The sequence below is a fragment of the Hyaena hyaena genome, unplaced genomic scaffold (genome assembly GCF_003009895.1).
Source record: "Hyaena hyaena isolate Hyena2069 unplaced genomic scaffold, ASM300989v1 scaffold_667, whole genome shotgun sequence".
Lineage (NCBI taxonomy): Eukaryota > Metazoa > Chordata > Mammalia > Carnivora > Hyaenidae > Hyaena > Hyaena hyaena.
In genome coordinates this window covers 980,623-1,004,018 of record NW_024081297.1, presented here as the reverse complement: position 1 = coordinate 1,004,018, position 23,396 = coordinate 980,623, and the positions used below count along the sequence as shown (strand labels likewise).

The 23,396-nt window shown below is 39.4% G+C and overlaps 1 protein-coding gene across 2 annotated transcripts in view; it reads right to left on the bottom strand.

Moving 5' to 3' along the window:
• Positions 1 to 16,245, bottom strand: part of LOC120220057 (protein Hikeshi) — a 44,165-nt gene extending 27,920 nt beyond the window's left edge. The window contains exons 1-2 of one of the 2 annotated variants that reach the window (XM_039217030.1): positions 16,008 to 16,245; positions 11,650 to 11,887 (exon numbers count right to left, since the gene is read on the bottom strand). In XM_039217030.1, coding sequence (XP_039072961.1) covers positions 11,650 to 11,887; positions 16,008 to 16,037 — 268 coding nt within the window. In that variant the 5' untranslated portion in view covers positions 16,038 to 16,245. The remainder of the gene's footprint in view (positions 1 to 11,649; positions 11,888 to 16,007) is intronic. The other variant, XM_039217031.1, reaches the window with a different exon arrangement.
• Between the last annotated feature and the right edge of the window lie 7,151 nt (positions 16,246 to 23,396).

Here is a 23,396-nt window from a genome sequence, read left to right as displayed (position 1 = left end):
AGACAGAAGGAGGTGCCAAAGGGGGATTAACAGAAAAAATAACACTAGGAAATGCTTTTGAGTTTATATCACAGGTATATAGCCAAAAGTTCACTGGAAACTCAAAGCAATATATGGAGACAGGAAAAGAAAATCAGGGTGTAATGAAGGACCTATAGTACCTATACATATTGACTTTTAATGTAAGTTCCATAAAACAGGTTTTAATTTTGTTAATATTGCCTCGTATGTACAATTCGAGTTGGCACACACTTCCTACTAAAGAGAAGAATCTCTTTAGAGAGAGAAGCACTGCTTTATTTAGAACTCTGAGTATTTCATAGTTGTTACCAATTTTTTGGTTAAATATCTCTTTCACATTATAAAGACCAAGACAGCACTGAAAGACACCATTACAAGAGCCTCATGTAAAGAAACTTCCTATATTCTCTAATTCTCCAACCGCCAAATCATATCTCTTAAGCTTGTGCTTTTTTTTTTTTTTTTTTAATGATTTCTACATTCCATGTAGGTAGGGATGAAGTGAGGAAGAAGGGAAGATTATTTTTGTTTATTAATATCAAACCCTTCATTATGTCTTTTCAAGTTTAGTCCTTTCTATCCTAGTTGTTAACCATCACCCCCAGATTGTTCCAGCAAAATGTATTCACCATATAACCCCTTTCAGATCCCAAGAGTCACAAAGAATCTTCTCTCAATCAAAATAACACTCACAGTAACTGGCTTCAAGACTCCCTATCAACTGCATATCTCCCAATAGAGAGCTCTCTTAACCTTCCCCAACAAGGACTGTTCTGGGAAAAGTTAAATCTTTTATTACCTAGCAGAACACTGCACAGTGCCAAGTTCCTTTTTTAAAAAATGTTTAATGTTCGTTTATTTTTGAGAGAGACAGAGTGCAAGCAGGGGAGGGGCAGAGAGAGGAAGACACAGAATCTGAAGCAGGCTCCAGGCTCTGAGCTGTCAGCATGGAGCCCGATGCAGGGCTCGAACTCACGAACTGTGAAATCATGACCTGAGCTGAAGTTGGACGGTTAACCTACTGAGCCACCAGGTGCCCCATGCCAAAGTTTCTTAAAATGAAATCTGTTGAGGGCCGCCTGGGTGGTTCAATCAGGTAAGCCTCCAACTCTTGATTTCCACTCAGGTTATGATCTCCCATTTCATGAGTTTGAGCTCCACATCTGGCTCTGTGCTGTCAGGGCAGAGGCTGCTTGCTTAGGATTCTCTCTCGCCCTCTCTCTCTGTGCCTACCCCTCCTCTCCCAGCTAGTGTTTTCTCTCTCTCAAAATAAATAAATAAAAATGTTTTAAAAATGAAATTTGTTTCATACAAATTCAACTTCATAACTTCTCAGGTCTATCACAATTTCCTGAAGTGACTTCAACACATCTCTCACCCACCCTGCCATGTTACTTAGTTAGCTAAGACTGCCCAAGGTAATAAAACCTATACCCTTAGCTCTGAAAGGGCATCTCAAAGATACAACAATATAGATCTATTAAAATTCCACCTATTCTTGGGCTACTTGGGTGGTTCAGTCACTTAAGCATCCAATTCTTGATTTGGGCTCAGGTCACGATCTCATGGTTTGTGGGATCAAGCCCTGTGTCAGGCTCTGTGCTGACAACACGGGAGCCTGCTTGGGATTCATTCTCTCTCTCTCTCTCTCTCTAACTAAAGAAACTTAAAAAAAAGTCAGCCCATCTTATATTTTAATAATACACCATTGTCTAACATGAATAACATCTTAATTTTATATATAAAGAATTCTAATACTTTAAACATCCAAAAATGCTTTTCTAAACAACTTACCAGTAAAAAAACTATAAAACATTTTAACAGCATTTTATCATTTGCTTAATGTTGATATGCACTAAGTCTCTCAACATTTTAAGCTGCTTTATTTTTAATAAAACTGTGTGCTTTAACCATCACAAATACTCCTTTGAAAATCTGTTTTAATGGATAAAATTATCAATACATGTTATAAGGGAAATAATGAAAACCATTTATTTTTAATGGTTTATCTATACAATGGACTACTACATGGCAATGAAGAAGAATGAAACTAGCCATCTGTAGCAACGTGGAGGGTGTTATGCTGAGCAAAATAAGTCAGGCAGAGAAGGATATATACCATATGTTTGCACATATAGGTGGATTAGGAGGAACTTAATGGAGGATCATGGGGGAGGAGAAGGGGAAAAAATAGTTGGGGAGAGAGAGGGAGGTAAACCATGAGAGACTCTTGAATGCTGAGAACAAACTGAGGGCTGATGGGGCTGAGGGAAAGGGGGGTGATGGGCATGAAGGAGGGCACATGTTGGGATAAGCACTGGGAAACAAACTTGACAATAAACTATTTAAGAAAAAAAATTTTTAATTTTGAAAAAAAAAAAAAAAAAAAAGACATTAACCCTTCTGCATGTTTATCCAACCTCCCAAAGGCTCAGCTACCTGCCCAAATACATCAGAAGACAACCATCTGGCCTGTACCCTCAAAAAAAAAATTTTTCAAATCACATATCTTACAAAGAATTTGCACCAAGAATATATATAGGGGGCACCTGGGTGGTTCAGTTGGTTAAACGTTCGACTTCAGCTCAGGTCATGATCTCGTAGTTAGTGGGTTCAAGCCCCACATTTGGCTTTGTGCTGACAGCTCAGAGCCTGGAGCCTGCTTCAGATTCTCTACCTCCCTCTCTCTCTGACCCTCTCCTGCACATGCTGTCTCTCTCACAAATAAATAAAACATTAAAAAAAAAGAATAAATACAGAACTCTCAAAATTCAGTAATAAAACAACCTAGTAAAACAAATAGACATTTCAACAAGGAACATGCAGAGAAGCACATGAAAAATGTGAGCATCATTAGTCATTAAGAAAAAGCAAACATAATTATCTTTTTTTCTTTTTACATTTATTTATTTTTGAAAGACAAAGAGAGAGCACAAGTGGGAGAGGGCCAGAGAGAGGAGGAGACCACAAATCCGAGCAGGCTCCAGTCTCTGAGCTTTAAGTACAGAGCCTGGATGTGGGGCTCAAATTCACAAACTATGAGATCATGACCTGAGCCAAAGTTGGACGCTCAACCTAATGAGCCACCCAGGCACCCCAGGAAATGCAAATTTAAAACACAATGTGGGGGGCGCCTGGGTGGCTCAGTTGGTTAAGCGTCCGACTTCAGCTCAGGTCATGATCTCGCAGTTCTTGGGTTTGAGCCCCGCATCAGGCTCTGTGCTGACAGCTAGCTCAGAGGCTGGAGCCTGCTTCGGATCCTGTGTCTCCCTCTCTCTCTGACACTCCCCTGCTCATGCTCTCTCTCTCAAAAATAAATATTAAAAAACAAAACAAAACAAAACACAATGTGGGCATGATCTAACAGTCCATGAGTTTGAGCTCCATGTCAGGCTCTGTGCTGACTGACAGCTTGGAGCCTAGAGCCTGCTTTCGATTCTGTGTCTCCCTCTCTCTCTCTCTCTCTGCCTCTCCACTGCTTGTGTTCTTTTCTTCTCTCAAAAATAAACATAAAAAAATTGTTTTTATTTATTTTTTATTTTTTTAAAATTTATTTCTAGGAGAGAGAGAGAGACAGCGTGAGCAGGGGAGGGTCAGAGAGAGAGGGAGATACAGACTCTGTAATTGGCTCCAGGCTCTGAGCTGGCAGTCAGCACAGAGCCCGATGTGGGGCTCGAACCCACGAACTGCGAGATCATGACCTAAGCGAAAATTGGACGCTTAACTGACTAAGCCACCCAGGTGCCCCAAAAAAATTGTTTTTAATAAAAACAAACAGAAACCAGAATACGGGCAGCAGGGTGACTCAGTCAGTTTAGTGGCCAACTCTTGATTTTGGCTCAGGGTCGTGGGAATGAGCCCCACATGCTTGAGATTCTCTATCTCCCTCTGCCTCTGCCCTGCTCACCCTCTCTCTAAACAATGAATCAATCACAATGTATACCACTACACACCTATGAGAATACCTAAAACTGACCTGATCAAACACTGACAAGGACGGAGAGAAACTAGAACTTTCATACACTGCTGGTTGAATGTAAAATGGAACAACCATGCTGGAAAATAGTTTGGCAATTTCTTTTTTTAACTTCTTTCAGTTGCACCTGGGTGGCTCAGTCGGTTAAACGTCTGGCTTTGGCTTAGGGCATGATCTCACGGTTTGTGTGTTCAAGCCCCATGTTGGGCTTTGTGCTGAAAGCCAGCTCAGAGCCTGGAGCCTGTTTTGGATACTGTGTCTCCCTTTCTCTCGGACCCTCCTCTGCTCACACTGTCTCTCTCTCTCAGAAATAAATAAAAATCATTAAAATAGAACTTAAATTCTTTTAACATTTGTTTATTTTTGAGAGTCAGGGTGTAAGCAGGGGAGAGGCAGAAAGAGAGGAAGACATAAAATCTGAAGCAGGCCCCTGGCCCTGAGCTGTCAGTCCAGACCCCGAAGCAAGGCTCAAACCTACTAACTGTGAGATCATGACCTGAGACGAATTGGACACTTTACCGACTGAACTACTCAGGCGTCCCAAGTTTGGCAAATTCTTGAAAAGTTAAACATACAAATACCATATGATCCAGCCATCCCTCTGCTAGATATTTACCCAAAAGAAAGGAGAGCATGTGTCCATACAAAAACTTGTATACAATTGTTTACACGAATTTTATTTCTTTTTTTTTTTTAATGTTTTATTTATTTCTAGGAGAGAGAGAGAGAGAGACAACGTGAGCAGGGGAGGGTCAGAGAGAGAGGGAGTCACAGACTGAAACAGGCTCCAGGCTCTGAGCAGGCAGTCAGCACAGAGCCTGACGCGGGGCTCGAACCCACGAACCGCGAGATCATGGCCTAAGCGAAAGTCNTCAGCACAGAGCCTGACGCGGGGCTCGAACCCACAAACCGCGAGATCATGACCTAAGCGAAAGTCAGACGCTTAACTGACTAAGCCACCCAGGCGCCCCACGAATTTTATTTCTTATGAGTCAAAATCCCTGAACAATCTAAATATCCATCAACAAGTAAATGGATGAACAAATAGTGGTACATCCATACAATGGAATACAACCCAGAAATAAAAGAGAATGAAGTGATACATATTACAACATGGATGGCTCTAAAAATAACTAAGATGAGTCAAAGAAGCCAGGCCAAAAGCATACATATTGTACGCTTTATATAAAACTCTAGAAAATGCAAACTATTTTATAGTGAAACAAAGATCAGTAGTTGCCTAGGCTAAGAGACAAGATAAGAGGAGGAGTTACAAAGGATCGCTAGGAAACTTCTGGCGGTGATAATGTTCATTATCTTGAGTGGGGTGTTTCACAGGTGTATATACATATATGAAACTTTATCAAAATTTACTCTTTAAAATGTGCAATTTTTTGTATCTCAATTAGATCTCATTAAATTCTTAAAATTATTACTAAAAAGTTAAGTTTTCTGTTCTTTGGAAGATTTCTTTTTTTGTTATGTCAAGTGTTTTGTTTATTTTTTGAGACAGGAAGAGCACAGGCAGAGGATGGGCAGAAAGAGAGAGAAAGAGAAAATCCCAAGCAGACTCCACGCTGTCAGCGCACAGCCTGCTGACATGGGGCTTGACCACACAAATCATGAGATCATGACCTGAGCCAAAATCAAGAGTTAGATGCTTAATTGACTGAGTCACCCAAATGCCCCTTATCTCTGGAAGATTTCTAAAGAAACATTAAAAATCCAAGAAAGAGGAGTAACTGCCTAGAAAAGAAAATGAAAAATTAAAATGAGGGGACACCTGGGTGTTTCAGTCAATGGGGCATGCAACTCTTTATCTCAGGGTTTTAAGGCTGAGCCCCTTGTTGGGAGTAGAGGTTATTTAAAAAAAATAAAATTAAATCTTTTCAGAAAAATTAAAATTAGGTTCAGGGAATCCTGAGGGGTATGCCAATGGTTAGAACACATCAAATATAAATAAATATATACCGCATATCTCCGTGATTTTATAATACTTTCAAAAACCTTACTACCTCTAGAGGATGTTAGGAAATCAACTCATCCTTTGAACGCTCATAGGTGAAAAGGAACAGCAAGCATTTAATATGCCTTTCTTATAATGACTCTACCTCTGGGTAGATATTTAAGGGTCTACCTAGAGATCTGGGTAGATATTCAATAGTCTCTTTAGAGCTAATAAATGAAAAAACGGAATTAGAATATGATGATTCTGAACCCCTAATGAATTAACAAATATAAGCACTGCATATGTATAGCTGTTAATTTCACAAAAAGAGAGAACCTTGGTTCGCGAGCATCGTTCGTTCTGGAAACACGCTTAGAATCCAAAGCACTTGTCCAGCAAAGCAAATTTCAAGAACCATTGGCTCAGTTGTGAGCACGTGATAATTCAGCATCACTTACTACTCATATTGCAAGACATTGCTCTTTGTTTGCTCATCATGCAGAACACTCACGGAACAAGGTACTCACAATCCAAGGTTTTACTTGCTTCCTGAACAAAGAACACACCATCACTGTAACAATCCCACCAACAATTTGTAAAAATAATCTCAAATGAATTCGGATTAAACCTCTATATCCAACTAATTTACTGTAAACAGAGAACAGAGAATATGTTGAACCTTTAATTTTTTAAAAAGATACTTGAGAGATCAACCAGTTGCAATGTAAAAGGTTGACTGAAAGTATGTCCAACTTTAAACTGTATAAACAAAAAACTTGTGAAATCACTGGAAATCTGAACACTAATTAGGCATTCAACTCCATATGAAGGAATTATCATTTGTTTTTATTTTTTCTTTCAAAATTTTTAATGTTTATGCAGTTTTGAGAGAAAGACAGACAGAGCATGAGTGGGGGAAGGGCAGAGAGAGAGGGAGACACAGCATCTGAAGCAGGCTCCAGGTACTGAGCTGTCAGCAGAGAGTCCGATGTGGTGCTCGAACCCACAAACTGTGAGTTCATGACCTCAGCCAAAGTCAGGTACTTAACCAAATGAGCCACCCAGGCGCCCCTTATCATTTGTTTTTAGACATGACAGCGGCATTATCATTCCATTTTAAAAATCAGAGAGAAAAAAAGACCTTGTCTTTTGAAGACACATTACAAATATATTTATGGACTACATGTTATGATTCTGGAATCTGCTTCCAAATAATACCAGAAGGGAAAAGTGAGTGGGAATATAAAAGAAATAACATGTCTGTGAATTGGTCATTTTTGAAGTTGAGTGAGGTCCAGTGTTCCATTTGGTCTGCTTCTGTATATGCTTGACTTTTCTACCATGAAAAGTAATAAATAAGATACCTTCTTGAATTCACTTCCTTTCTGGGTGGATGACTGGGTGGCTCAGTCACTTAAGTGTCCAGCCTCTTGATTTCAGCTCAGGTCATGATCTCACAGTTTGTGGGATCAAGCCCTGCATCCTGCTATGCGATGACAGCACAAAGTCTGCTTGGGATTCTCTCTCCCGCTCTCTCTGACTGTCTCCCACAAACACCCTCTCCTGCTCTCTCAAAATAAATAAATAAACATTAATAAAATATGTATATAACCTGAGGAACCATGTCTTTCTACTCTCTGAAAGCTTATAAAAGAAGACCAATTTGTTTCATAATGGTTTAACTGAACTTTGTAAAACCATCTGGGCCTGACATCTACTTGCAGAAGGAAGGATTTCTAAACATAACAATGTTTTATCCTTTGATTTGTAATTACATTGCATTACAGGTTGCATGCTGATTATCTGCCATTTATTGTATCTTGGTTCCTAAGTTGGTATGTGATCAGATTTCATAAATGTTCTCTGTACTTAAAAATGTATATGATTTGGGGTGCCTGGGTGGCTCAGTCAGTTAAGTGTCCAACTTCGTTCGGCTCAGGTCACGATCTCACAGTTCCTGAGCTCGAGCCCCATATCAGGCTCTGTGTGGACAGCTCAGACCTAGAGCCTGCCTCAGATTCCTTGTTCTCCCCCAACCCCCGTCCCTACCCTACTTGCATTCTGTCTCTCTCTCTTTCCAAAATTAACAAAAAAATTTTCCTAATTTTTAAAAATATATGATCTAATTATTAGGTGTAGGGTTCTACAAATGTCATTTGCTCAAGCTTGTTAACTCCTCTATTAAAATCCTCCATTTTACTAAAATTTTATTCCCTCTCTCTGTGACCCTCCCCTGCTCATGCTGTCTCTCTCTCTCTCTCGCCTAGAAATAAATAAAAATATAATAAAAAATAAATAAAAAATAAATAAAATTTTATTTACTTGATGTATTAATTATCAAGAGAGGTTAAATATTATTAGCATTTATCATTCTAAATGTCAATTTCTAAGGGGCACCTGGTTGGCTCAGTTAGAAGAACATTTAACTCTTGATCTCTGGGTTGTGACTTAGGCCCCACATTGGGTGTAGAGATTACTAAATATAGTAGTAATAAACTTAAAAAATAAGTAAATAAATAAATGTCGATTTTTAACTATATATTGAAGTTACATATACACACAAACTCATGACTTCTTTTTTCCTAAAAATATTATTAGTATTCCTAATGAATTCTCATTCTTCCTGAATGAATTCTCTAATCTCTGAGAATGCTTTTGTCTTAGTCTAATTATTCTTACAATTAATATAACTCTTGACATTTTTTTTTTTGGATCCTTGTGTCAAAATGTTTTAGACCCATTACTCATAAGCAGCAAAAGAATTATTTGTTTTCTTTTTCTTTTTTTTTTTTATATTTTTATTTATTTCTAGGAGAGAGAGAGAGAGACAGTGTGAGCAAGGGAGGGTCAGAGAGAGAGGGAGACACAGACTCTGAAATAGGCTCCAAGTTCTGAGCTGGCAGTCAGCACAGAGACTGACGCGGGGCTCGAATCCACGATCCGCGAGATCATGACCTAAGCGAAAATCAGACGCTTAACCAACTAAGCGACCCAGGCGCCCCCTTTTTTTTTTTTTTTTTTAATCCTATTCTGGAGTCTTCATATTTTCTCTGGCAAGTGTATTGTTTACATTTCTTTTGATAATTGACATAACTGGCATTATTTTCATCCACGTTACTTGGTTTTTGATATACTACAACTTTTAGTTTTTCTTTAACTTTTCCTTAAATTTTTAACATCATTACCTGAAAGTAGAATCAATATTAATATCCCCTTTCTAAACAGTAAGACCTCAGAAAGCTTTAACTCAGATCACTAACCCTCCTTTCTTATGCATTATTCTCTAGTATAGTATTTAATTCTTGTGCATTTGGTTATTTATTGTGTTTACTTATATAATCACATTGCTAGATTAGTCTATGTGTTTACCAATTCTTTAACTTTGCCTCTTGCATATCTTCTACATTCTGGATTCAATCTCCTCCTGTAAAATACAACTACCTTCAATGGTTCTTTCAGGAATAGTCTATGAATAGTAAACTCTCCATCTCCATCTGAATATATTTATTTCTCCATTACTTTAAAGTGTTGAGAGTTAGTTTATGTTTCTGTGGCACTTTGAAGATATTAATCTATAAGTTGTGGCCTCTATTCACTCATGAGAAGACTGCTAAACTAACTCCTGTCCATTTACAAATGACTTATCTTTTCTCTCTGGTTCCTTTAGTACTTTCTCTTTACAGTAAACGCCCAGAAATTTAACGACCATGTACTGAATTACACATTCATATTCCTTGTACCTTACAGATTGTTCATTTATTTTTAGGCACAGTCACGAAAGAGAGAAAAAGTGATTTGAGAAGGACTCTTTTCTTAATTCTCCCAAAGGCTATGCAGAACTAACTCCATGATAAATGTATGAGACATTAATTACATACAGTGGAAGATCTAGGACAGCAGTTCTCAAACGTTAGCATACAAAGCACCTGGGGAACTTATTTCACTAGAGACTACTGGACTTCACCCACGGTTTCTGCTACGGTAGGTCTGGGGTTCTGCCATGATTCTGCATTTCTAACAAGCTGCCAGGTGATGCTAAGGCTAGCTGTCAGCACAGAGCCCAGTTTGGGGCTCGAACCCACAAACTGTGAAATCATGACCTGAGCTGAAGTTGGACGCGTAACAGACTGAGCCATCCAGGCACACCACCTCTTATTTCTTCTTGTAGAATTCCAACTACATAAAATAACAGCACCTAACAGTCCAACATCTGGCCAGAACTGCTCCAGTTTATTCTTCACACAGCCCTCAGGCTAAAAATTTTAGTCACAGATGAGATGAGCAGGAGAGAGGAAGAGAAGGGAGGTGGGGGTGGGAGAGAGGGAGGGGGACAGAAAGAGAGAGAGAGAGAGAAAGAGAGAGAGAACATACCTCAAGCAGGCTCCACTCTCAGGATGGAGCCTGGCATGAGGCTTAATCCCACCACCCTAGGATCATGACCTGAACCAAAATCAAGAGCCAGATGATGACTAAGCCACCCAGGTGTCCCTGGAGCAGTTCTTTATGGGGAAGGAAAAATGGAAGGGCTTCAAAGTACATGCAAACTTTTCAGTACTTACATTGTTACATATATTTCTTAAATACTACCAATTAGGCCTGCCATCTAAGTACATTTAAAATTGCTAAGCTACTAAATTCAAATAAGCCTGTATGATACATAAAGCTTTTCTTGATCCGCACCTGCCTATCCTACCCTTGCTCCATCTTGTGTACACTATGCTTTCAGAATTTCTTCCTTTTACAAATATTACCTCCACCTAGAAGAGAATGTCCAGTAGGCCTCCCACAGGCCTAACGACTTCTCTGCCCAAGAGGTCCAATATCACCTCCTCTAGAAAGCCTTCCCCAACCCACTTGAGAATTCACTGCTCCCCTGTCTATTCTCTCAGCACTCTGTAAAAGCATCCACTATTACATCTCACCCATCTGGTTTCTGATCTACAAAACTATCTTCCTTTATAAGGATACAAGTCATCTCCAACAAGAACTTCGTCATTATCATTAAATCATCATAGGAGGAACCCAAATGTTTGTTAAATATATTGCCTAAATATAATTTTTCCTTGGACTCTATAGACAGAAGAATGTACTAAGAAGTTTCATGTCTGCTTTCATCTAGATTTTCAAGGGAACCAGAGAGTCCGGGGGAGTAAACAGCACCTCATTAGTTTTGTCCTCACATTTCTCCAAAAGACTTCAAAGCATCAAAGGCAGAATTATGCCCCTGTAAGTTCTGACACCGCCAATGGCAGGACAGGAGAAAAACACTGGAGGGTAATCAAACCTAAGAATTCAAAAGTCTTCATTTAAAAAGAGAGGACTCTCTTTTTATTTCATATACAAGTGTACTTGCTTTTATCTGTCTACTTAAAACACAGGTGTGTATATCACAAATTCTGAGATTCCTTCTTATTACTTATTGAAACACTCAATAAGATCCCTTTGCAAAAGTAGATACCATACAAGGAAAACAATAGGAAGTGGTTTTCTCCAGGGACAGGGACAGAGGGTTGAAACGTGAAGAGACAAGAAAGAGGTCTTTCACTTACTACTTTACAAATGTTCTTGTATCATCTGAATTTTTTAAAATATTATATATTACTTTGGCAAACAGAAAAGCATAATGAAAAAAAAAGAGCCATATCCTATGTCATGCTATTAAGAAAACAGTTTAATTATGAAATTATTATAATATTATTCTTACCAGATTTAAGACCTGAAATTTTGAAGATGGCACTTGGTTTCCCATTGGTGACAAATCCTAGGAGCTGCCACACAGGCATCCCATTTGAATCAGGGTAGGAAAAGTAGACAGACCCTCCCATTCCCTCAGGAAATGGGATTGTCCCCAGCATAAAAACCACAACATGGTTGATACTTTCATAATCAGGCAAATCAAAAACAAATTTATCCTCTGCCACTTGCTGTGCAGCTGTTTGCACCTAGAAAATAAGAAATTCATCTTAGTTAAATGGTTTGAGAAGTTTCTAGAACTCTTAACAGTATTGTTGTAAAGCTCTTACCAAGTATAAGTAATTATAGATGTTATACCCAGTATAACCTTGGGTTCATCTGATAGTCTATATGGAATTTCCAAATATACCAGAGTGTTACATTTCAAAAGAAAATCCAAATCTAAACATATTCAGCCTTAAAATGATTGTTTAATGAATGTAACCTTTCAAAAACAGAACTAAATTGGGGCGCCTGGGTGGCTTAGTCGGTTAAGCGTCCGACTTTCGCTTAGGTCATGATCTCGCGGTTCATGGGTTCGAGCCCCGCGTCGGGCTCTGTGCTGACTGCCAGCTCAGAGCCTGGAGCCTGTTTCAGAGTCTGTGACTCCTTCTCACTCTGACCCTCTCCTGCTCACGCTGTCTCTCTCTCTCTCTCTCTCCTAGAAATAAATAAAACATTAAAAAAAATTTAAAAAAAAACAAAAAAACCAAAACCAGAACTAAATTATTTCTGAAGTGCCCTGAAAGGAATTTGCTACACAAGTAAACTACTGCAGCTTCCGTTTGTTATAGAAATCAAAGGTTGTTCAAAATACCATACCACCAAAGCCTTATCGTCTAGTAGGAAGGTAAAGAATCTCACGAAATTAAAATGGGTAAGCAATCCAAAAGGAATTAGTTAATCCTCTTTATTTTCAGATTCCCTATTTGCTAATTTGCCTACACACTAAAATTTATTTGCAAGCACAGAATCAATATTCATCACACTTTGCTGGTCACTCATGGACATGTTAATGTGCTGAGCAGCAAAAAAATTCTGAGTTGGCTAACATGTTCCCAGCTTACGTTGAAAAAGTTATCTGTGCCTTCTTGTTGCAGCTCTCATATTGTAAACAAGTGTCCTTAGCACAATCAATTTAGTGCCATCTTGTGCTTTTTGGTGGTGCTTCTGAGATTTAAAACGGCCAAGCTGAAATGCTAGCTGGTATTCCGAAATCCAAAAAGGGTGTTATGTGCCTCACTGAGAAAGTATGTTACTTAAGTTTCATTCAGAAATGAGTTATGGTGTTATTGGCTGTTAAGTTCAATGTTAATGAATCAACAACGCATACTAAATAACCTGTGTTTAAACAGAAACATACAAAAACCTAAGTTACGTGATGATAGGTTGATAAAAACTGTCATCAGAGGTTCAAAGAAACCTAACCCTGTATCTCCCCTACGGGTAAAGATTCATTAGTTAACAATTCAATGTTCACACCGACTTCACAGAACCTAACTATGAGTAACAAAAATCAACTGTATATAAAATGCAAAAATTCTACCTCAAATGTGCTAAGTGGGAACCTGTAAAAGTTTCCTCTTGACTCATTTCCTAATCTAATTTTCTGTTTTAGAACTGAATATCAGTTTCTAGACAATAAGAATGAGATCTTATTTTGAAGTTGAGAAATCTACTTCCACAGAGAAAATTCTTTTATCCACTTTCAAAACATTATTGGTAATTGCTGTATCCCATCCATTAGCAAAAGAAGTATTAATTCTGAGGGCACTCAGGCCACAGGCTGTAGAGTTAACATGATACAAAGTTGTTTGTTTTTCTTTTTAATTGCTATTGCCACCTTATTGACCAAAACACCAAATCTGAATCACTACAGAATTTTAAGTCTCTAAATGGCCAATTCTTATTACCCAGAATGCAACTTCCTTTCCTTTGGTATTATTTGCTGTTACTAAAATGGTGACTTTTTTCTTTATTTTTAAAATGTTTATTTTTGAGGGGGGGGTGGGGGGCAGAGAGAGAGAGAGAGAAAGAAGACACAGAAACTGAAGCAAGCTCTAGGCTCTGAAATGTCAGCACAAAGCCTAACAGGGCAAAACCTACAAACCATGAGGTCATGACCTGAGCCAAAGCCTGATGCTTTTCCAAATGAGCCACTCAGGTGTCCCTAGTTTTTTTCTTTTATAATATCCTAGCTACTCCTACAAAGAAATTTTAAAAATTTAGTTAGTATTATCAATAATCTAATATGGACTGCCCTAAATTTACTCCCAAGAGAACAAGGACGAATGTTTGTAAAATCAAGTTCTGACTCCTCTTCGGAGGTTCCAATCCAATTATAAACTGTCCAGTTTAAACCCAGGCAACAAAACAAAGGAGAAACACAAATATAAAAACAAACTGCCTGTATTAGTACTAAATCCAATTTCACCAGTTTCTGGCACGCACAGATTCTTAAAAAACTTGTAAAAGTATGGTATTACAAACCATGAAATAGCCATCAGGCAAAATTTGTTAAATGCCAACTCCACCAGGCAGCATTCTATAAATCTGTATTATGACACACTAATTTTTGACTTTATGGACAAGATAACTCATAGAGTTAAGGACAAATTTTCAAGGGATGAAACTGAATTCATTAACCTTAAATAAGTGGATTTTTCTAGTTAGAGAATACCAAAGTTAAGTTTTGGATGTCTCTAGGTCTATTTGCCCTTCACTGTGATTAACATGTTCTTTGATTGACTGAGAGTCAGACACCTCCCAAAAAGCTTATCTTTAAGAAACCCCTCCTGGAGGGGCACCTGGGTGGCCCAGTCAGTTATGCCTGGGACTTCAGCTCAGGTTGTGATCCCATAGTTTAGGAGTTCCAGACCCATGTCCGGCTCTGTGCTCAGAGGCTAGACCCTGTTTCAGATTCTGTGTCTCCCTCTCTCTGCCCCCTCTGTTTCTCTCTCTCAAAAATGAAAAAATTAGTAATAACAAACATTTTAAAAAATGAGAAAGAATCCTCTACAGATACCCATTACAGAGGATGTTAAGTTAGCAGACAAAAGTATTGATATAAGTAAATGTCCTCCCAAATCAGTGGACAACATGCAAGATGTGCTTTTCTTTAACACACACACACACACACACACACACACACCCCACCTGGCTGGGGACTCCTGATCTCCGGGTCACGAGTTGGAAGCCCACATTGGGCAGAGATTACATAAAAATAAATAAAAACACATACACGCAGTTTAAATGTCATTCATTAAGGACACCTGCTCATACAAGTCCCACACTCAACCCAGGCTGATCCTTTCATTCTCCCTGCCAACAGCAGGGAGCAATCCAAAGCTATCTCACCAATATTACCAATTCCCACCATCACCAAAAATGGCCTCGTAGGCATTCAAGAGACTGACAAACTTTCTTAGGCCAGTCCTCTCCAATTTCCCTTTGTGGTTTCTTAGAACTGTGGACAGAACACATGATCAAAAGTTGATGAAAATTTTAATCCAACAAAGGGGCTGCAACAGTTAACAAAGCAGGGAGGGAAAAGGAAAGAAAAAGACCTCTGGATAAAAGGAGACAAGTCTGAATGGATTTCTGGGTGGTTTCTAAGGGAAGCAAGATTCATTCTCCTGATGATTCTCAGATGATTCCTGAACAATTCCAGGCACTGATCTCATTGAACTCTCATCATCTGACCAAGCAGGTTATCTCTTTGGACCAATAAGGATTTTCGCAGCTCATACCCCTCTGGGGAACCACAGTTATGACTCATACTTAAGTTTCAGGTGTTTGTACCGGCCAACTTCCCGGGGTCCTTCCAAAGGCCTGAAAAGGTATACACGGCCCCGGTCCCTTAACCTTTTAGAAACAGTATGCTACAGCCTAGATGCAGACGCCAGGTTTGCCTCTAACTTGTTTCACGAGCTCAGGCAAGCATTTCAACTGCCGACTGAGCATAAGTTCCTCAACAGCAAAACAGGAATTCAATACCCATCTCACAAGTTACGAGGGTTAAATGTGAAGTGCCACATAGCGCTCCCTAGAAGGCTGAAATTATGAGAAAAGGAAAAAGACGTGCACTGCCAGGCATATAGATAACGCACGCTTGATAAACGGTAGCTAAGGCGGCTCCTCTTCAAAGGACTGAACAGAGATGGCAAAGGAGAACGAACACTCAACAGCCACTCTCCACCCTAACGCGTAGCTGCACAGCACACTTAGGGGATTTCCCCGCAACTCTTGCACCGGAGCACCCTCCCCTTCCCCGGGCTTCTCCCTCGGGTGTCCTGCCCCCTTTCTGATACCACCAGGCCCCCTCCTCACCAGCCTCCCAGCCACCAAGCAGCCAAACATGGCGGCGACTCCGCTCAGGCTGCAAGGACCCGAAGCCGGCAACCAGAAGTCCTGGGGAAACTGCCCTAGTCGAGCCCAAGAACCTTCGAGAACATGCGGGACGACGCCGGCCCCTCCACTACATAGCGACTAGGCCAGCGACAGGAACGCCTTCGGCCCCGCTCGGCCTCTGACCCCACTTCCTAACCAGCAGGCCCCTCAGGCGACGAGTACTTCCGGGGCTTGCAGCCAACCTCCGCCAACTAATGGAGAAAGTCAGACCAGAGCTACTTAAGGACTACCAGTCCCAGAGGGCCCTGCGTCGCTTTCCGGTTTCCGGGAGGAGGGTCCATAGGACTGGCTTTTCAGGGTTGTCCGCATCCCAAATCTCCGAATTGTGGGCCAGTAGTTGTTTCTCACGTTTGTGTGAGATATCGAGATTACACTGCGCTTTACAAGAAGAACTTCACCAGATCCTGGCAAACACCGTATGAAGTAGGTTTTACTGTCTCCCTTTTGGTATGCCAGGAGATTGTCCAGAGTGACCGTCTAGTTCCTAATCTTGACGCAGCCCTGAATGTTAAAGCTTGCGTCCAAGTCCTCGTCAAATCAGCTCTTTGTGCTACGTGGTATCTCAAAAGTACTCATCTTTAGTCACCTGTTTAGTACTTACTGGCAACGTTCTGGTAGTTCTTTTCAGCTTCGCTGAGCTCCCACCCTTTATTTCTCTAAGGCTGTAAGCAAGATATTCTGTAACTGTAACCTCGTTTTTATGTCCCCATTTGTAAAATAAGAATAATGATTGTACCGATCTTATAGGATTGCTGAGAGGATTAAATGCATTCGTATATAGAAAACAGAATAGGGTGGCAGCGATTAACTTATCAGGCTTTAAATGTCTTACTTTTTTTCTATGTGCATTTGCAGAAAAGGTTCATAGGAAGTGAAAAACTATAGTCAAAAGAACTAGCATCAAGTACTGATGGACACCAATACTCATTCTCCCTTTCACACTGAATCCTCTTTCTTCTTAGATAGGAAGGGAGGGTATCCCCTCCCCAAGAGTCTCTGCCTTAGTTGACATACCAGTCATCAGAGGTCTGTCCTCCCAAACCCAGGATCAGAGAGTTTGGAACTATCCTCTGACCTGCACTTTGGTTCCATAAACTGCAACCACTTCAGATTTTTTCAGATTCTCCTTTTAGAGAGCCAGGCCAAAGGTGAAGAGAGAGAAGAGAATGTTTCTATCAGTGTCTCAGACTTTGTACCTAAAAGTCCTAGAACCTTCAAAAAGGAAAGACCATTTGTAATAAGATTATTTAATGAGGGGCAAGTACACTGCCTGGGTTCAAAACCCTTCTTTCTCATTTATTAATTATATAACTTTAGTTAAACTAACACTCTCATTCCTCTTTTTCCCATCTATAAAATGGGATAAAATAGTGTCTGCATCATAAGATTGGTATGAAGTTTCTTGCATTCAAAGTACTAAATAGTAGACAGACTATAGCTTTAATAAAATGTTAGCATTTAGCATTATTACCTTTCGTGACAGATTTTCTATGTCTTCATAAACACCATATATTCTGTGAAATAATAAAAAATACATACAGCAGTCTCCACCTGTAGTTCTGACATAGGGCACTGAAACACTTGTAAATTCCTAAGTGCCTAAGAGATAAGAGCACTACACAGCATCTTTTATTCTCATGAGGTGATTTTGGTTAGACTCCTGGAAGGGGGCTGGACACCAGAAAGACCAAGCCATGATTAGAAGCCTGGAATTTTCACTCCCACACCCCATTTTCCAGAGAGGGAAGAAGGACTGGAAGTGGAATTATTAATTGATCATGCCTCTGTGAGGAAACCTCCATAAAACCCCAAGAGATGGAGGGTGACGTGCCACGCCCCATTTCCATGAGAATAGAATCTCCTACAAGTGTGACTCTCCTAGACCTTGTCCTATGTAGCTCTCCATCTGGCTGTTTATCTGTATCCTTTATCATATCCTTTAACAAACAGGTAACCATAAGTAAGTGTTTCCTCTACCTCTGTGAGCTGTTTGAGAAAATAATCAAATCCAAGAGGGAGGAAGTCATGGGAACCTCCAATTTGTGGCCATGTTGGACAGGAGTTGTGGGTAACACAGACTTATTACTTGCCACTGGCATCTACAGTGGGGGACAGTCTTGTGGGAATGAGCCCTTAACCTGTGTGATCTGAGACTATCTCCAAGTAGTGTCAGGATTGAGTTAAATTGTAGCCCACCCAGCTGGTCTCACGGACTTGTTTGGTGTGGGGAAAAATATCCATACCTTTGGTGTTAGAAGTGTTGTGAGTGTGGTAATAGTATGACACTGAAGAGAAATCCAGAAGAAAGACCAGGTTTTTTCTTTCACATACCCTTACCATACATTTGATTCTCTGAGCAATTTATATTTTCCAATCTTTCTGTGTGTACATGACTTGTGTTATGTGCCTATAATATTTACTTGGCAATTTCTTAACCTCCCAATTGACTCTAATATTTTTTCTTAAATACTTTACTGTCAAGTTGGTTTCCATATAACACCCAGTGCTTATTCCAACAAGTGCCCTCCTCCATGCCCATCATTCCCCTTCCCCTCTAGCCCACCCCCATCAGCCCTCAGTTTGTTCTCGGCATCCAAGAGTCTCTTATGGTTTCCCTCCCTCCCTCTTCCCAACTATTTCCCCCATTTTCTCCCCCATGGTCCTCCATTAAGTTTATCCTAATCCACCTATACGTGCAAACATATGGTATCTGTCCTTCTCTGCCTAACGTATCTCACTCGGCATAACACCCTCAAGGTCCATCCATGTTGCTACAAATGGTCAGATTTCATTCTTTCTCATTGCCATGTAGTATTTCATTGTATAGATAAACCACATCTTCTTGATCCATTCATCAGCTGATGGACATTTAGGCTCTTTCTATGTTTTGGCTCTTGTGCTGCTATGAACATTGGGGTAAATGTGCCCCTATGCATCAGCACTCCTGTATCCCTTGGGTATCCCTTTGGTAAATTCCTAGCAGTGCTATTGTAGGGTTATAGGGAATTTCTATTGTTAATTTTTGAGTCAAATTTTCTTTAGGAATCTTTCCCTGATCTACTTGGTAATTAGTCATACATTTTCTTATACAGTGGTTCTATTGAATGCTTTGAGAGCTAGCTGACTCAGAAATTGTTTTTATAAACTAAAGTTGCTGTTTATTAACTATTTCAATCTTTGTTATGTGGGACCTCAGCCTTTTCTCCATTTTGCTGGTGAATAGTATAGATCTAACATTGGGCAAAGAAATGGAAGTGGTGATTTTAGTTCCCTTTCTCCAGATTATAAAAGCCAGCCTTTTATTCACCAAGCTATATTATTTCTGCATACAATAGCTCTTTGCAACTAAAGACAGAAGAACTGGATAATGGAAATGGAGAAACACATTTTAGGGGAAATTTTTTCTGCAATAATCAGAGCTTTCTGTAAAAAGAATAGACCTACATGGGATAGTGAATTCTTATATTCATACCAATATTTGAACCAATGCCTTAATCCGTTTATGTTTATTAAGGAGATTCACGGAAACCTTCAGGAAATTGCCCTAGGACCTCAAACTTACCTATCAGCTCTCAATTATATGCTTCCATGGATAAAGAACAAATTCATTACTAAGTTTTGGCCAGGGAATAAGGAATACAGAATTCTGGTTTTAGCTTTTTGAATAACTAGGCTAGGAATGAGGTAATTTGTTTCATTTTTGGGCATTAGGTTTACACATTTCCAGAATGAGAGCATTGCATTCTGACTTAAAGAGAGCAAAAATATATTTCTCTTCTTTTAAGGAAAATGTTCTTTTCCAAAACAAGGAGAATAAGAAATAGAAGCACAAACTCCATCTTCTTTGAATGAGAAGATACCTATAAACTCCAAGTCGAAAAGATACCAACCAAAAAAAAAAAAAAGAAAAGAAAAAGAAAAGATACCTATGTAAACTGGATAATGAGAGACAAATGACTCAGCAGAACAGAAGAAAGTCAAATTCAGGTACCTACAGAGAAAGATAATAAAGACCAGAGAAGCTCAGGAATTGGAGGTACTAGGGACCACAAAAGGCAGGGGTAAGTCAGTAGACAGAAACAAATACACTGCTTTAAACTGATGCAAGATTTTATATCTGGTTCTCATATATACTTCTTCCATTGGCATGAACTCTGTGAAAAAAAAAATGAATCAAAGCGGCCATAGACATTAGGAAATCATATACTGAAGAAAGTGATTATTTATGGGGCAAGTCCACTACGTATAGATTAGTTCTTGAATAAGAACATCCAGGTAAGAGGTGAGCATTTGCCTCACCAAGTCAAACACACCAGAGCCCACTCTAAGTCCACTCAAAGGGACAATAGCTTTTTCTAAAACATCCACTTAGAGGGTGGGGGATGCTGTTTTCTAGATCATTCATGCAGAGAGGGATATCTTTTACTAATTCATCCATAGTGGAGAAGGAGGGCGTTTTAAGAATTCATGTAAAAATCTAATACCCTTTCATGATTAAAAAATGTTCAACAAACAAGGAATAGAAGAGAATTTCCTCAACCTGAAAAACATCATCTAAAAAATCCCACAGCTAAATCATACTTGATGGCTGAACATCAAATGTTTTCTCCTGAGATCGGGAACAAGACACAGATATTTGCTCTAGCCACTTCCATTCAGCATTGTACTTGAGGTTCCAGCCAAAGCAATTAGGAAAAATAGATGGATTGATAGATAAATGAATAAATGGCATCAGATTGGCAATCAAGAAGTAAAACTATGTCTATTTGTGACATGACTTGGTATATAGAAAGTCCTAAGGAATAACACACATATGCCAATTAGAACTAATAAAGAAATTCAGCAAGGTTATAGGATATAACCTCAACATACACAATCCAGCTCTATTTCTTTTTTTTTTTTTTTTTCTAGGAGAGAGAGCGAGAGACAGCGTGAGCAGGGGAGGGTCAAAGAGAGAGGGAGACACAGACTCTGAAATAGGCTCCAGGCTCTGAGCTGGCAGTCAGCACAGAAACCGACGCTGGGCTCGAACCCACGAACCGCGAGATCATGACCTAAGCGAAAGTCGGACGTTTAACCAACTAAGCCAGCCAGGCGCCCCAATCCAGCTCTATTTCTAAACACTTGCAATGATTAATCAAAAAATGAAACTCTCATGACAATTCCATCTATAATAGCATCAAAAAGGATAAAAAACTTAGGAATAAATTTGACGAAAAAATTGTAAAGCATATTCTGAAAACTACAAAACATTACTGTAAGAAATTAAAGATGTAAATAAATGAAAAAGCATTCCATGTTCATGGGTCAACAGACTTAATATTGTTAAAATGGCAATATTTCCTACATTGGTAGGAATTAACAATTCTCCCCATCTTTTTTACTCATAAATAGAATATGTCACTAAGGATCACCAGACATTTGAGTAAAATCGCTGTCATGAAAGAGAGTGACCAAAGTAAACGAATAGGGGTGGAGGTGGGGAAATTCAGTAGAAAGAAAGACAATACAGAACAACAACAACAAATGAATAAAAGCCTGTGGTATGATCCAAAGACAGAGACCTTGTACAATTAAAATAAAAATAGAATGCTATAAAAGTGGAAAATCAAAGAACAATAAAGTATCCATGAAAAAGTATAAGAAACCAAGAGATACTTTCTGGTTTGGTTGTAAGATAGGGTCAAAGAACTGTCCCAGAAAAAGAGGGAAAAAAGGAATGGACATCAGGAGAGAATAAAATTAGAAGATCAATCCAGGAGGTTCAATATGGGAATTTTTAGGAAACACTGGACGGTAAATTATCAAAAAAAGTACTATTAAAAGAATATTCCTGGGCCACCTGGCTGGTTCAGTCCGAAGAGTATGAAACACTCTCAGGGTCCTGAGTTTGAGCCCTAGCTTGGGTGTTTTTATAACTAAATAAATGAATGAACAAACAAATAAACTTAAAATATATATATCTGAACTGAAGGACATGAGTCCCAGAAAAAAGAGGCTCATTGAATGCCCAGTAATATAAATCAAGACCCACACCATGCCTCATCCCCATGAATTTTCAGAATAATGAAACTAAGTAGATTCCATAAAATTATAAGAGAAAGTTAACAGACAATAATTGGGAGCCAAAGTAAATTGACCTCAGTGTAGCAACAATGAAAGCAAGAAGACAACGGAAAATTGCCTTCAAAATTCTGAGCATAAATTATTTGTCTCAAATTCAGTATCCTGTTAAAATTCCAATGAGGTAAAGGATAGAATAGATATTTTCAGACCTGAGAAATCTCAAAAGAATTAGCTCCCGTGTATGTTATTCTCAGGAAGTTACTGGAGGTGCTCCTCCCAATCAAAACCAATAAAGAGAAAGGAGATTCAGAGGACAGGATATTCAACTAAAGGGAATATTAAAGAGAAATTCAAAGGTGATGGCAAAAAGAAGTCCCAGACATATGTTGACAGCTATCAATCCAGGGAGCCTCTAGAGGGATTTGCTTTCTCCGGTGGGAGAAATGCAATAGATTACTATTTGATATTGTCGACATAAAAACTTATACAGAGCGGTGTTTTATGAAGCTAGGTGGATGGTTCAAGACTTAGCCCTTAGTCAGATGTTCAAACGAAAACTGAAACAGAGGCCATTATTTAGGCCAATAGAAATCAAATTGTAGAATAAAGTGACTTAGCACAAAACAATACATACATGAATGTTTTTTTTTTAAATGTTTTTTATTTATTTCTAGGAGAGAGAGAGAGAGACAGCGTGAGCAGGGGAGGGTCAGACAGAGAGGGAGTCACAGACTGAAACAGGCTCCAGGCTCTGAGCTGGCAGTCAGCACAGAGCCCGACGCGGGGCTCGAACCCACGAACCGCGAGATCATGACCTAAGCGAAAGTCGGACGCTTAACCGACTAAGCAACCCAGGTGCCCCATGAATGTTTTGTTCCCTATGGCTGATGTAAGAAATTGCCACAAAGTTGGTGGCTTCAAAGAACACACGTTCATTTACTGTTCTAGAGGTGAGGGGTCTGGCACAAGTTTAACCTGGCCACACACAAAATATTCATAGGGGCAAGATCCTTTCAGAGGTAGTAGGGTAGAATGCACTTCTTGCCTTTTTCAGATTTTAGAGCTGCAGTCCTTGGCTTCTACCTCCCTTCATCCATCTTCAAAGTCAACAGTGTAGCATCCTCCATCAGTCCTCACACGGTCTTCTTCTCTATGCCAAATACCACTCTGCCTTCCTCTTGTAAGGATATTTGTGATCCCATTTAGGGTCCACCGGGGTAATCCAGAATAATTTCCCCATCT